Source organism: Eucyclogobius newberryi, unplaced genomic scaffold (genome assembly GCF_026437365.1).
Source record: "Eucyclogobius newberryi isolate DKJ021-1_F unplaced genomic scaffold, fEucNew1.0.hap1 SCAF_22, whole genome shotgun sequence".
Taxonomy (NCBI): Eukaryota; Metazoa; Chordata; class Actinopteri; order Gobiiformes; family Gobiidae; genus Eucyclogobius; species Eucyclogobius newberryi.
The window spans coordinates 17,817,650-17,832,922 of record NW_027315857.1 but is presented as its reverse complement, the minus strand read 5'-3'; the positions used below and the strand labels follow the sequence as shown (position 1 = coordinate 17,832,922).

Sequence of the window (15,273 nt, the reverse complement as noted above, 5' to 3'; positions counted from 1 at the left end):
ATGGACCATAAAATAAACCACACAATTTAGATGTTTTGTTTATAGTAATATTTGTACTTATCTGTGTTGTTTTTGTTTTGTATTGTGTATGTGAAGCACTTTGGGGGCTGCTGGTGTTGTAAATGTGCAAATTGACATTGACACAAAAGGGTCAAAATACAATTTATTCTCTTGTTTGGAAGATTGCACTAGACCAGAGCTGTTTTTGAGGTCATTTTAAATAGTCTTTAATCATAGACAATATACTGAATATTCAAATTTTCATCCCCACCTCTCGCTGGAGTTGTATTTTGCTTCATTCATGTTTGTTTGATGAATCCTCTTCACGAGGTTCTCTCCGAAATTTCCCCATGTATAGACAATAGAGGATTATCTTATCTTATCTCCCTCTTGAGCCGCAGAAAAACACTGTGTTCCAAATTTCCCAGATTTGTGACATCACAGGCAGATGTTTTAAAGTCCATTAATCATCACAATACTCTTGCTGAGCATTTCCGCCTAAAATCCTGTTCATTGCAACTGCATGTTTATGTTAGCACGTCAAGGCAAGCTAGCTTTTGCTTATTCCCCTATGGTAATTTTCTCTGCTGCCAGTAGATGGAGTGCTAACACAAATTCTGAAAATAATGTGTGGTACAGCACATACAGTACATTATTTTAAGTTCTAAAACGAGAGATGAGAGAAGTAAAGATACAAGAGAAGACGCGACAAACGGGGTCAGAGAAGCAACATGGATGACGGGGAGAAGCAGGAAGTGGATCTGAACTGTGGATGCCCTCTCCTCTGGCAGGAAGAGGAGGCTCCTGCAGCTGCTGAGGTGGTGCATTTTTGTTTACTGTCCGCTCAAAGAGAAGCTCCTGACCATGAATCGAATTGAGAATTTGGGTAGATTAAGAATGTATGCGGTGAAAAAAACTAGCCGACTAATTTTAAAAAAAGATCGCTGACTAACCGACTGGTCCTACACACCAGTGCGAAGGTGTCCGTCTAACTCCTGATGCCGTTTGGACTCGAGCAGCCCAAACTAGCCTCGCTGCTGTGGCACAACAGTGAACAGTGAACAGCAGAGGTGCAGAATGTAGATGGTTATCGCATGATGGGGAAGACTCAAAGTGGAATTTCAGATAACGGCTGATCCGCTCCTCTGCAGTCGACAAAGATCCTATTGACTCGAACCACCACGTAATATTCTGGCCCTGGTTCTCTCTCTGTGCGTGTGCATTCTGGAGCAGGGCAGCTAAAACCACATGCAAATGACATGCTTTTAGAGCGCTCTCACCGTGCTATGAAAGTGCTACCAAAATACATTCAGCTCAACCAGTTTAATGTAGTGTTGTAAAACATTAGGCAAACTAAAACTGTGGTCTCAATAGTTTAAAATCATCCACAGAATAGTTGATAAGTTGTACATAATGATAAATAGGCCCTTAAAGGAGACATATCATGCTTTTTTTAGGTACTTTGTAATTTAACTATATCATATCAGTCTCTTTTTTTTCATTGTAAACTGCAGTATTGATTGGAAACGGCCAAACAAGAGAAACGGGTTCGTCCTGTACAAAACTGCAGAACTCATAAGCTCCGCCTCTTCATAGTGACATTTCACTGTGACAAGCAGCAGATTGTCATTTCCATGTTTTTATTTTTGAAAAGGAGCTATGTGACACGCAGAGTCTCAAACTAAGTACAGGGATGTGGGCGGGCATAGGGGGTAGGTGAAAACAGGGATTTTCTGAGCACTCAAGCTTCAGTTGCAGGACAAAAAGATGAACTCAAACATGCAGAGTACGTATTTCCTCCCCGTGTTACCATGGGTTCTCTCCAGGTTCTCCGGCTTCCTCCCACCGTCCAAAGACATGCATGTGGCAACTCTACTACTACTACTACTACTAGTACTATATTGAATGAGAGCGAATGTTCTGTCTGTTTTAACCCCGCCTGTACCCCGCCTTAGGCCCAAAGTCCAGTCGCCCGCGACCCTTAACGGAACAAGCGAATGTCGAATGAATGAATGTCCAGTTTCATCTGGTGCTACTCTGGAGCTAATTGAGCATCTGGTTCACGCCTCATTTACTCTCAGTACAGGGAGGGTTGTGCTGGCCGGTGGTCGAGTGGTAATTATGATAAGCAATGATCTGATGATGAAGCAAGTTCCTACGTTTTGTGAATTTTGTTCATTGGCAATAAAACTTTTCTGATTCTGATTTGTGAAACGTCTTCCCTGCTTTTCGCCCCCATTTTTGACAAAGCGATAAGCGAGATCTCTTTTACATTGATGGGAGAAAGTGATTTGCTCTCCACACGTCTCACAGCGATACAAACTTACTGAACGTCTTTTGTGACTTGCTTGGATTGGTCTCCAGATTAAAACCCCTTAACATGAGACACACTGACTCTAAAAAATAAAAAAAAAACAAGTTCAAAAACGCTAGGCGAGGTGGGGTGGATCGGGGCTAGGTGAAATGTCACGAGCGGGGTCGCCTCTCCGCAGATCTGAGCTGTGACTTGGCCTGATGTTACCATACTGTGGGATATTTCAGGCAACAACAATTACATCTCCATGGTGACAAGATGGTGTTGGATTCTCCATCAGACATGTTTCCCCTCATGTTGCCTCTTTAAAGTGCCTCTGACAAGTTGGACTACTCATCGAATTAAAGTACAATTAAGATGAATATATTTTAAATTGTGCTAAATATACAGTTTTTATCCCAGAATAACAATTTAATATAATTCTGCTTCCTGTTTGTAATTGGTGACATCACACAAAGAAATTACCCATCAACCACTGGGCCAAAGCACATCTAATGTCACAATTGTTTTATTTGACAAATACGAATAAATGAGAGGACATTTATTTTGTCAAATTAATGTTTAGATGGTCAAAAAAGTTGTGTAAATTATGCACACACTTTGGATGGAATGAATGAATGCCCCTAGTGTGATTTACTACAGATTGTTCAGCTCGATTGTTGTACAACTATCATTTATATTTACAACAGGTACACATACTCCAAATAAAGTCCAAATGAGAAAATCATAAAAATCATATCAGCTTGAATAGCCCTGCTACACTTTTAGGGATCATCTCAAAATGGGTTGAAGCTGAAAAGACTTAATATTTTTTGTCAAAGGATGTTCAGGGATGTTCACTAGAGGTGAGCAGGGTCTATCAAGCTACTATCCTTTTATCAACGCGTAACATTTTATGTGAAGCCAGACATTTTGAGGACCTCAAGTCTTTTGAGGGAGGAAGGGGGTCCAGAGAGAGAGGATTTTTTTTTTTTTTTTTTAAAGTATTTTCAGCTTCAACCCATTTTGAGATGATCCCTTAGTTACATCGTTGTTCATTTTTCCATTATTCTTTCCCATCGTGGCTTTAACTTACCATCCACTTGTTATGGAAAACTCTGCGTGCCCTTAAGCGTCAGGTGCGTCTCAATTCTGTTTCTCTCCTCCTCCGTGACCCCCGTTGACCCCTTCTGTCCTCACCGGGCGTCGTATGCTGTGCACTTCAGCGTGTTTGTGCGGCGCTGTCGCAGGAGGAGGAAGGAGCGCGCTCTGGGGTATAATGGAAGTGCGTGCGTCACGTCCGGAGCTGGAAATGGAGGTGACTGACCGAGGCGTGTTGTTACTGCAGAGGAGACGCGCTACGGAGCCAGGGGTGAGAACTGTGGGCGTGGCCAACATTCTCTGGGCAACGGAGCGACCAGCAAAGCAATCACAAGTGAAAATGATTTATAAACTGGATTTGTGCGTAGCGTATATCTCAAACATGTTTCATTAAAGATTTTTTTGTTTTAAAGGTGAGTAGGGCTGGGGGTGAGGCCAAAAAATACACTCTACATTTTTTTGTACACTTTGAACTATTATAATGTTAACGTTTTAATGGGCCTAGGGGTGTAATGATGCTCTTCAATTCTAATTTGGTTAAAGAATCTGCTAAAGGTATTTAACACATTAGAAAAAGGTATCAAGTTGGCTATAATGTGTTTTATGACAACAAGTAAGGTCCATTGAGTTTAAATAAATATCCTTGAATACCACCGTGCTCTATAATGACAAATCAGCCCTGATGCCCTGCAGTAGACTGTGATAGTTACTGAAACATAACACAAAAAGCTTTCTGTGGATTTAGTCAGATCATTTCTTCTTTTGCATTTTGTTCTCGCTCTAAAATCATGTAAAGTTCACCTCTTCCTTTTTATATATTTCAAATGATGCTTATTAAACCATGCATTTGCTCAGTGCTTGATGCAACAACAGGAACTAGTTTGTTAGTTTTTGTGAGGTGTGAAAAGCCGCTGCAGTTGTCCCCTGTGTGCACACGAAGGGCCCAGCGGACTGAGCACAGGTGCCTCCGTTTGACCATCCCCAGCACCGCTTCATTATTGTATTTGAAAAGGAATATATGAGGAAAGAAATATGGATTACAAAGAGACATTTAAATAACTTTTTTTTTAACCGTTTTAGTTGACATTGCTTGTTATTATCTGGATGATTTATGATATTAATTCAGTTTAAAATCATCCCAGTAAAAGTGCCCCCTCTTTGTTGTGAAATAATGTCACCTCTTTGTGACTTTATTGTAAATAAGCCCAGTAATTACAGAGGCGTTAGAACCATGTCACCAAATCTGGAATCGGACTGGTAAACACCACGTTCTGACCCGTCTCCTGCTGACCCTAGACTAAAGCCAGGGTCGAATGTTGTGAAGTGAACTATTATTACGGTCATTGTTTTGTAATATGAGAGTGGCAGAAGGGTAAAAGGGAAGATTGACATATTCTATATATGTTATGTTATTTCATTAAGTGGACTGTGATTGAATAACTGGTTAAATGGGAGCGCCGTCTCAGTCTCTGTAGAGCCTCTTCTGTTTGGGCCCTGGGCTGTTTGGGACATTTATTATCTGTCTCGTTCTGCTGGGTGTAAGCGCAGCACAAACTTTATAATGGACATGTAATAAAGTCGGTGTGGAAAACTCTGGAGCAAATGTCTTCACTATCAGAATGTATTTGGCCCGTCCAAGTCACAGTGGTAAAAGTCATGATGTTGTTTTAGAATTTAAATTTTTTTTTTACTCCGACTCTGGTGCAGATTTCGTTGTGTACTGCAAGTGATTTTGTATTTATTTTTGGACAAGAACATTGCAAAATAAATGTAAGTGAGACCCTGGGAGCCACGTTAAATAGATGACAAATGCATTTATTGAAAGTGTTTTTAAAAGACAATTTACAATATGAATTTGTAAATGCTTTGGTAAGTCTTCTCAAACTAATACAACTTTTATTTTTTTTATTTGGAAATGAAAAATAAATAAATAAAACACAGAACAATGAACATGACAGAGCTTGCAAACAACATCAAGACATCCATTAAATAAAACTTAAATTACGCCACAGCAAACAGTCTGTCAATTTCAAATTTTATTCAAATCTTTTATTTATTTTTTATTCCAGGTCCAGTCCTTGATTGTTGGTGCAGTTTGTCATACATTTTTTGTAGTGGCCTTCTTTCCTTTTTAGGGATTTTGTGGGTGAAACAGTGATTTTCAGGCAAATGTCGACAGAGAGCAGCCGTTTGAACTGTGCCATAACCAACACTTAACAAATACTTTTGGTAAAAGTGTTATTAAAAGTAGATTTAGTCATTTTACTTATACGTTTACAAATCCTTAAAAAGGGAACTAGTAAGGCTCTCGCAGAGCTTATATTACTTCCTTTACATTAGCCTGGAGGACCTGGAGGACCCCGGCAACGTTAATGGCAGAAGGTAATATAATACATTCTGGTGCTCAGACCTTTTCATTTGAACCACCAGCAGTTTCTCGGCCCCGGGGAAAGTCCTGTCTCTAGCTCTGCCCCTCCACTGCATCGCTCGTCATTCCCTGCCCGGGTCCGAGTGATTCTCTTTCTAATGTGTTTATTTCTTTTATTTTGTCTGTCCATGTTATAGGCAGATCGGTGGCCCACAATAAGGATGGTTTTGTGCATAAAAACACCTGGCTGTAGGAAGCAGGTGGTGGACCCTCCACTGGAAAAGTGACAAACTGCAGCCATTATTGGTGATTTTGTTAAAAGAGTTCTTCGTGACATATTCACTTTAATTAGCTCTTATTATATATGAATACATTGCACATGTTTTTGGCAGTGTGTTTATTATTATCTTTTTTCCTGAAAGCATTTTCTCTGTCCACACGGAGCAGACAACAGAGGCTTTTGTTGCACATTCTTCATGACGTCAAACTCACTGCCTCTGGACACGAGATCTCCCCCAGACAGACAGACTCTTACAATCTGACCCAGAACCTTCTAGGTTTATGTGGACATAAAAAAAAGAACTGAAAAAAACATTTGAGACTCCGAATAGCCCCGGTGTAGTTCAGTCGTCTGATTGGCTGGAGTGAGACCACCAGGGTTGTAGAGAGAGGTAAAAATGGCAGCGGTGAGAGGAGGTCATGTGACCCACAGTCACGCGGCCCCGCCCACATCCTGGTTCAGAGTGTGGTGACAGAGATGACATAACAATAGGGGAAAACATCACATCTGGCTCTTCTGTGTTACTGGGGTCATCGGTGCCACGGCAATAGTTTCATCAAAACAGTTGTATTGAAAGAAAGGTTTATTTACACGTGTGGTTAGTTCATTTGGCACTCAATGTAAAGGCACACTATGGCCTCTATGTTCCTCAATATGGCATTAAACGTATCCATCTCTTTAAAGCATTAAGGTGGTGCCGCCAGGCCAAGTGACATATCAGATCTGTGAGAGGCAAGCCGGCTTACAGTCATTGCCAAGGCTTTTTTTTTTGCAATAAAAACACTTGTTCTTGAATTAACAGATGTGAGATTTCTGACGAGGAAACAAAACAAACAAAAAAGACTCGAGTGTGATTTTTTTTTTTTTTTTAAAGAACCTTACTTTGCACAGCAGTAGGTTGGCTAGCTCACAATGCAAATGCTAACTTAAGTAAACTTAAAATATGATCTAAATAAACAATCAATGCAAATTTAAAGTAAAGATTGTTCTTCATTATGGCATTATTTAAACATGTATGTTGCTTCAAAATCAGCATAGGAGCCAAGTGTCATCTTTGTCACTCAGATATAACAAGTGTACACAGTATGAGATTTCTTTGCATTTGAGCTCCACAAAGAATTTATAGACCGCAGCATCACAATGATAAAAGTGCGTAGTTTAGATCTTTAACACAAAAAACTGCAGATAAAGGGGCCAGCAGTGCATTGTCCTGTGAAAACTGTCCCCTCTCTGATCTTTAAGTATTTCTTCATTTTAGTGCAACTCGGTCAAAACCCAGTAGAGATGCTGTAATTCCCAGGTCACTAAAGGCAGAGTCCGGTCCGGACCTGAACCTCTGACATAAACTTTGGAGTGAAAAGCATACGCCCTTCATTCACGGAGAACGCATCATTGTGGGTCGGATCACAGCGCGGCGTGAGAAAGCTTTAACAGTCTGGTTTTATTCTGACTAAAGAAGAAAGAAGCAGCTCTGACTGATGAGAGAGTTCACTTTGCAACATTTAACTTCTCTGCTCTTTAGACCAACGAGAGGAACGTAAAGGTTTATGACTTTAACGGCAACCAGCCAATCACATGTTTTTTTTTGTGAAAGTTTATGAAGGACCCCTGCAGTAATTGGACAGGAAGTAGCTAGCTGACAGTAAGCTAGCCTAGCACTGTTGTTGTTGCGTCCGAATGTCCACATTAGGCTCGCTGTCACTCACTCACAGCGCTTTCACTGACGTTTTCTTCTACAGTGTGACAAATGCTTCTTGCACCTCCTGCTAGAGTGCCCCCGGTGGCCGTTATCAGTAACAGAAGATCCAGAACAGATCATAAAAGGTTTTATCTAAAGGAGTGTCTGCAGTGCCGCGGCGCGCGGCCGAAACTGCCATGTTATTTTTGTGCCGGCCGCGCGCCGCGGCTCCTGAAACTGCGCCGCTATTTCACCGCGTTTTAGCGCCGTTTTAGACCGCGCCGGGTTAAGGTTAAGGTTAGGGTTAAGGTTTAAGGTTTAAGGTTTAAGGTTTAAGGTTTAAGGTTAAGGTTAAGGTTAAGGTTAAGGTTAAGGTTAAGGTTAAGGTTAAGGTTAAGGTTAAGGTTAAGGTTAAGGTTAAGGTTAAGGTTAAGGTTAAGGTTAAGGTTAAGGTTAAGGTTAAGGTTAAGGTTAAGGTTAAGGTTAAGGTTAAGGTTAGCCATGACGCTATAAGAGAAGTCCCGCGGTTCCTGAAACTGCGCGGCCATTTGACCGCAGGCCGCGGCTCTGCAGCCACGGCCTTTATCTGTTACTCCAAATGATATGCAACATTTCTGTCCTAACTCTGTTATTTTCTCCAGTTCAGTTGTTGTTGCATCATAAATGTGACATAAATGTGACGGATTCGATCTTAGAAACCCCCATTGTGTTATGGACGTTACTCACTTGTTGTGGTTACCTCCTCATGACAAAAATGTGTGCGTTTAATTATGAAACTGCAGCGTGACTCTCAGTACTGACTGTTGAATGATTCATGCTTGTCAAGTGTTTCACAAGTTGCATGTGGAGAAAGGTTCTTTGGCCTCTAAAGTTTTAAAACGATAATACAAAAGAGGAAATGAGAGGCGGCAGTGCTCCAGTCTAAACAAACAAACTTTGCAGGCAAATCTTTCCCAAGAACAATATTAATGTGTGTTTTCTCCGTGTGATTTTCCACAGTCTTGCTCGCCCAGCCCATCGAGAATGAATGTATAGAAGGTCTGACACTGAAAATTACGGACTTCGGCCTGGCCCGTGAATGGCACAAGACCACCAAGATGAGCACAGCGGGGACCTACGCCTGGATGGCCCCCGAAGTCATCAAGGCCTCCACGTTTTCGAAAGGCAGCGACGTGTGGAGGTGAGGAGACGGGAGGGAGCTGTCACGTGACCTCTGACATCACACTTTGAGTCACAAATCATAATTCTAATACCTGTGGAAATGGCGATGACTCTTGTATCTATCGTGAGTTAAAAACAATATATATTTCTATCTAAAGGTATCACAAAATTAAACTGGCTACAATTTTGACCATGTTGTTGACCTGTTGTAAAAGCAGCGATAATCGATATATCGATCCTGATATTCTACGATATATACACTTTTAATCATCAAAACAGTCAAAATGTTGAATGTTTTATGTATAGAAGTTTCCTCTCTGCAAACGAGCAACAACATTGTAGCGCCGTGACAAAATAATTCGGGAAATTATACCAAGAATGACTCATGGTGATATATCGATACAGCCCACGATATCAATGCCGTATCACCAAATATAGTATCACGATATTTTGATATTTTGAGACACCCCTAATTTGGACCGCTCCAAATGGTCTGTGTAATCCTTCTCTCGTACGACGCTTTGTTCATTTTTAATCGCGTGTATCGCCATAAGCAAAACAGCCAAAACACTTTATAAATACTAAATCTTAGTAAATAGTTTATTAAGAATGATTCAGGCTTCTCAATGCTTTGTCAAGGCAATTTAAGGTGTAGTTAGGACACGGGTTTGGTGAAAATGGAGCAAAATGCAGAGTAATGAGCCCTTGTATGCAGAATAATAATTAAGGACTACTCAAATACACATGAATCTCTCAAAATACAACTCTGAGTGAGTTAATGATGAGACAAAATGTTTAAGTCATAATACAGTATGTCTCCTTAAATCCAACATTGCCAGCTTATGCAGACATAACTAAATGTTTTAAATACAGTACATGACCAAACCTTTTTTCTCCTTAAAATCAATAAAAAACGACACTACAAGGCCTTTCTTGCTAATATCCAGCAACTAAATATTATGTTAGCCTTATTTAAAATGTTCCACTCAAGTAGTTCAATCATAATACTGGGCATAATTACTTTTACCTGTTTTAATACAATATTGTTAGTTATAAAACATAAAAAACAGATTTTCATTAAAGCTAAAACCATTAACAGCATAGTTTGGGTGTAATTAAAAGTGCTTTTGCGTACATACTGCCTGTGGAGCAGACTGCAGTACTATGTGTAAGTGCGTGTAGTAGCTGGTGTATTTTAGCCGGGATAGACGCCGCTGCACGTGATGTGTTCAAAGGCCTGTGTGTGTGTGGGACGTTTGAGCAGCACACTGTCCCATTGTTTAGGCTCAGACAGAACACAGCAGCTCCGCCCATCACATGCACTTGAGAGGGAGCGGGGCCGATGCTTGTGCTGCGGCGGGACGAAGATGCATGAAAAGCAAATGCTGTTTTATGTATTGTGGGCTATAATGGCAAAAAAATCCTAAGACAATATTTTTGTGCCTAAATTATTTTTACTTTGAAACTTAATATAACACTTGACTAAATATTAGTAGTAACAAACATACTAACTACCGTTTTTTTCCGGACTATAAGTCGCACCAGCCAAAAAATGCATAATAGAGAAAGAAACGTATATAAGTCGCACTGGAGTATAAGTCGCATTTTTGGGGAAATTTATTTGATAAAATCCAAAACCAAGAACAGACATTTAATCTTGAAATGCAATTTAAAATAATAACAGATGAGAGAACATGGGGAATAGGTGTGCGTATGCTAACGCTAACACCTTCAGCTACATGACGCACAGACAACGAACTGTGGTAAGTGTCTGGTATGTTAACGTAACATATGAACAGTTATTCAGATAACTATAGCATAAAGAACATGCTAACAAGTTTACCAAAGCATCAGTATTACCCCAAATCACTAAATCCATTGAATTGAATTCTTCTTCCTCTGTGTCACATCTAAACAGCTGCGAAGGTAGAGGAAGTGCTGATTCTTCTTCTGCGTCGCTTTGAGCCTAGAGCGCCCTCTTGAGGTTGTTGGTGTGAAAATAGCGAATAACATATCACATATAAGTCGCTCTGGAGTATAAGTCTCACCCCGGGCAAAACTATGAAACAAAGTGCTACTTAAAGTCCGGAAAATACGGTAGTTAATTAGACCTTGTGTTTATAGATATTTATTTCAGTGTTATATTATTGTGTGTTCAACTATTGTTTAACCATTATTAATTATTACATTAATACTTACTTTTTGTTGCTTAAATCAACAAGAACAAAAAGTCCTGGTCCTGGTCCTTAGACTCTATTTCTTAACAAGGAAAATGAATTAGCCTTCATATATCATTGTTGCCTCAAGATGCAATTGTGACAAATATGTTTAAAAAGTCCAGGAGGGAACCCTGAAATGTGCACGCTTATAGTAGCGCAACTAACAATTGCATTCTTTGAAAACATCAAACACATTAAAGGGGCTGCGCCTGATTGGACAAACTTGTTCATTTAAACTGTTTGCATTTTAATTATTCACTGCGATTAGTTTTTCACAACTTTCAGAGGTCAGAGTGGAGCTTTCTGTGACAGTAATGCTATAACAACAATTAGCACGCTAACATCACCCTTCTTGAATGAGACCACTGTGTGCTGTGTGCATCTAAATGTAGAGCGTTTTATTCTCTACAAAGCAGGAAGTGCGCCGTTAACATGCTAATGTCGTGACCGTACACTCTGCTCTGGCCTCTGAAAGGTGTGAAAAGCACTATAAACTCATTGGTGTGAATTACTAGTTCTGTTTTTCATATTTTAAGACGAAAGACGAATCAGGCGAATCTGGCCAGCTGAACAAAACACACGGCCTTACCATCAATACTCTTTGCTGTGTTTATAACATCTTCTTTGCGTTTGCTACATTTCCTTTGTGTGTTCCCGCCCACGCTCAGTCCCGTCTCCAGAAATCCCTCACAAAGCTTTAAACACACAACACAGGCACTTCTCCACCAGCTGCTCCTGAGAGAGCTGGAGCCTCTGCGTTTCCCTGTTCAGAGCAGCGTTTGTGCAAAGTCATCTGGTGGGGACGCTGTAATTAAATAACTAAATAAAACAGGTTGTGGTTTGTACTATCTACTTAAATTGTACAGTGATATGGACTTGGACTGACACACTGTAGGACATCTAGAGTCTTCTAGACATCTGTGCATTGTCGTAAAATGTGAAAAGATAAACTAGTTCTAGTCCTGTGATGTCTTTCTTGTAATGTTTTGTCAATGTCCTCTGCACCTGCCTTGGAACAACGATAGAATTGAGCATGTTTTCTATAATCTGGTATGTTTACGGTGCAATTTACACATAAGCACTGTCTCCATCTAATAAATAATAGTGTTTGCAGTGGTCCAAACACACTCTTCACTTTCCAAACACATTTCTAGCATCTTCATTATTCACCGTGATGAGTTAATAAGCTGTAAACAGCAGTTGCCTCCATTGATGTCCGAAATTTGTTGATTTAACCCACAGAATGTTAGAGAATCAAACCATGAAACAGTCATCGGTAAATAAATAAGCACATTAAGCAATGTTGACAAGAATTAAGTTCGAGCACCCTCCTTGTCCTTTAGAAAAACTACAAAAAATCCAATGGGGAAAAAGCAGAGATGGTACTCCCAGGGACAGACGGGCTGCAGATGGTCCTGGACTGAGGCGCTCCCAAGTGTAGATCGACTGTGGAGCCAGAACCGCTCAGGAGGAGAGAGGGTGGTTCATCTAGTATAGAGAGTTCATCCAGGCAGATGAGGAGCAGATCTAGAGAGAGTTCCTCCAGGCAGCATTGAGAGGAGCATCTGGGTTTACAGGTCGGGCCGTGAGATGGGGCGTCTAAGCTGTCATCAGCTGTGCAGTGTCTGAAAACAGTACCACTCCTGAGATAAAACTGCACCACTCCTGAGATAAAACTGTACCACTCCTGAGATAAAACTGCACCACTCCTGAGATAAAACTGCACCACTCCTGAGATAAAACTGCACCACTCCTGAGATAAAACTGCACCACTCCTGAGATAAAACTGTACCACTCCTGAGATAAAACTGCACCACTCCTGAGATAAAACTGCACCACTCCTGAGATAAAACTGCACCACTCCTGAGATAAAACTGCACCACTCCTGAGATAAAACTGCACCACTCCTGAGATAAAACTGTACCACTCCTGAGATAAAACTGCACCACTCCTGAGATAAAACTGCACCACTCCTGAGATAAAACTGCACCACTCCTGAGATAAAACTGCACCACTCCTGAGATAAAACTGCACCACTCCTGAGATAAAACTGCACCACTCCTGAGATAAAACTGCACCACTCCTGAGCTAAAACTGTACCACTCCTGAGATAAAACTGTGGCTTTTAACAGTGCACTTCCTGGTTCGCTCAACGCTCATTTGACCCAAAGTTAAAATGCTAATCTCTTATTTGTGAAGTATCTTGCCGTAAACCTTTCTGGAATATGAAAAATAAGTGTATTAATAATAATATTGACAATAACTTTTCTGAATTAGTAATATAAGATTTCAATTCAAAATAATTTTCAGATTATATTTACTTATTAACTTAGTACCTACTAACCAAGGGGTTCAAACTTTTGCTTTCAACATGCTGAATCAAAATTGGAATATACTTTTTTGGGGGTCGTAGAAAGTCCACTACAAATAACAAGTGATCCTGTGTATTACAAAAACACATATTACCCTGAAGTTGAAACCTTTACAAACTGTGTGGGATTCTTGTATTACTTTAGAACTTCATATTTCAGTCTTCTCTAATGGACGTGTTCAAATGTGCAACGTAAATTAAACCATTATTATATGCATCTGGCATTAAAAACAACTGCCAAATCACCATGCAACAATAGGAGAGCTTATGATTATACATACCACATAACAAATAACACTTTTCATGATACTCAAAGATGCCTCACAGTTTAGAAATGAAAATAATATTGCTTGCTAAGAAAATTCGAGCCAAAAAGAGGTGACTGAGACAACACCAGCTTTCAAAATTTCAATCTCGAAGCAATAGACTTGGACAAATCAATAAATGTTAACATATCCATCTTTATATTCAAGTGTAAGTGACAGTTTCAACTTCTGAACTGAACTATTGTCGTCTTCCCCACAGTTATGGTGTCCTTCTGTGGGAGCTCCTGACTGGAGAGGCTCCGTACAGAGGGATCGACGGTCTGGCTGTGGCCTATGGAGTGGCTGTGAACAAACTCACGCTCCCTATCCCCTCCACCTGCCCGGAACCCTTTGCCCAGCTCATGTCAGGTGAACACTCTCCCTCTGCCCTCCGCATGAACCCTTTGCCCAGCTCATGTCAGGTGAACACTCCCTCTGCCCTCCTCATGAACCCTTTGCCCAGCTCATGTCAGGTGAACACTCCCTCTGCCCTCCACATGAACCCTTTTCCCTGCTCATGTCAGGTGAACACACTCCCTCTGCCCTCCACATGAACCCTTTTCCCTGCTCATGTCAGGTGAACACTCTCCCTCTGCCCTCCTCATGAACCCTTTGCCCATCTCATGTCAGGTGAACACTCTCCCTCTGCCCTCCACATGAACCCTTTGCCCAGCTCATGTCAGGTGAACACTCTCCCTCTGCCCTCCTCATGAACCCTTTGCCCAGCTCATGTCAGGTGAACACTCCCTCTGCCCTCCACATGAACCCTTTTCCCTGCTCATGTCAGGTGAGCACTCTCCCTCTGCCCTCCTCATGAACCCTTTGCCCAGCTCATGTCAGGTGAACACTCCCTCTGCCCTCCACATGAACCCTTTTCCCTGCTCATGTCAGGTGAACACTCTCCCTCTGCCCTCTACATGAACCCTTTGCCCATCTCATGTCAGGTGAACTCTCTCCCTCTGCCCTCCTCATGAACCCTTTGCCCAGCTCATGTCAGGTGAACACTCTCCCTCTGCCCTCCACATGAACCCTTTGCCCAGCTCATGTCAGGTGAACACTCTCCCTCTGCCCTCCACATGAACCCTTTGCCCAGCTCATGTCAGGTGAACACTCTCCCTCTGCCCTCCTCATGAACCCTTTGCCCAGCTCATGTCAGGTGAACACTCCCTCTGCCCTCCACATGAACCCTTTTCCCTGCTCATGTCAGGTGAACACTCTCCCTCTGCCCTCCTCATGAACCCTTTGCCCAGCTCATGTCAGGTGAACACTCTCCCTCTGCCCTCCTCATGAACCCTTTGCCCAGCTCATGTCAGGTGAACACTCTCCCTCTGCCCTCCACATGAACCCTTTGCCCAGCTCATGTCAGGTGAACACTCTCCCTCTGCCCTCCTCATGAACCCTTTGCCCAGCTCATGTCAGGTGAACACTCCCTCTGCCCTCCACATGAACCCTTTTCCCTGCTCATGTCAGGTGAACACTCTCCCTCTGCCCTCCTCA

At 41.5% G+C, this 15,273-nt stretch overlaps 1 protein-coding gene across 1 annotated transcript in view; it reads left to right on the top strand.

Annotated features, from left to right (window-relative positions):
* LOC140371792 (mitogen-activated protein kinase kinase kinase 11) overlaps window positions 1-15,273 on the top strand; it is a 64,373-nt gene that overhangs the window by 17,887 nt on the left and 31,213 nt on the right. Inside the window, exons 2-3 of the mRNA XM_072459001.1 lie at window positions 8,720-8,900; window positions 13,997-14,145. Of these exons, the coding sequence (XP_072315102.1) occupies window positions 8,720-8,900; window positions 13,997-14,145 (330 nt within the window). The remainder of the gene's footprint in view (window positions 1-8,719; window positions 8,901-13,996; window positions 14,146-15,273) is intronic.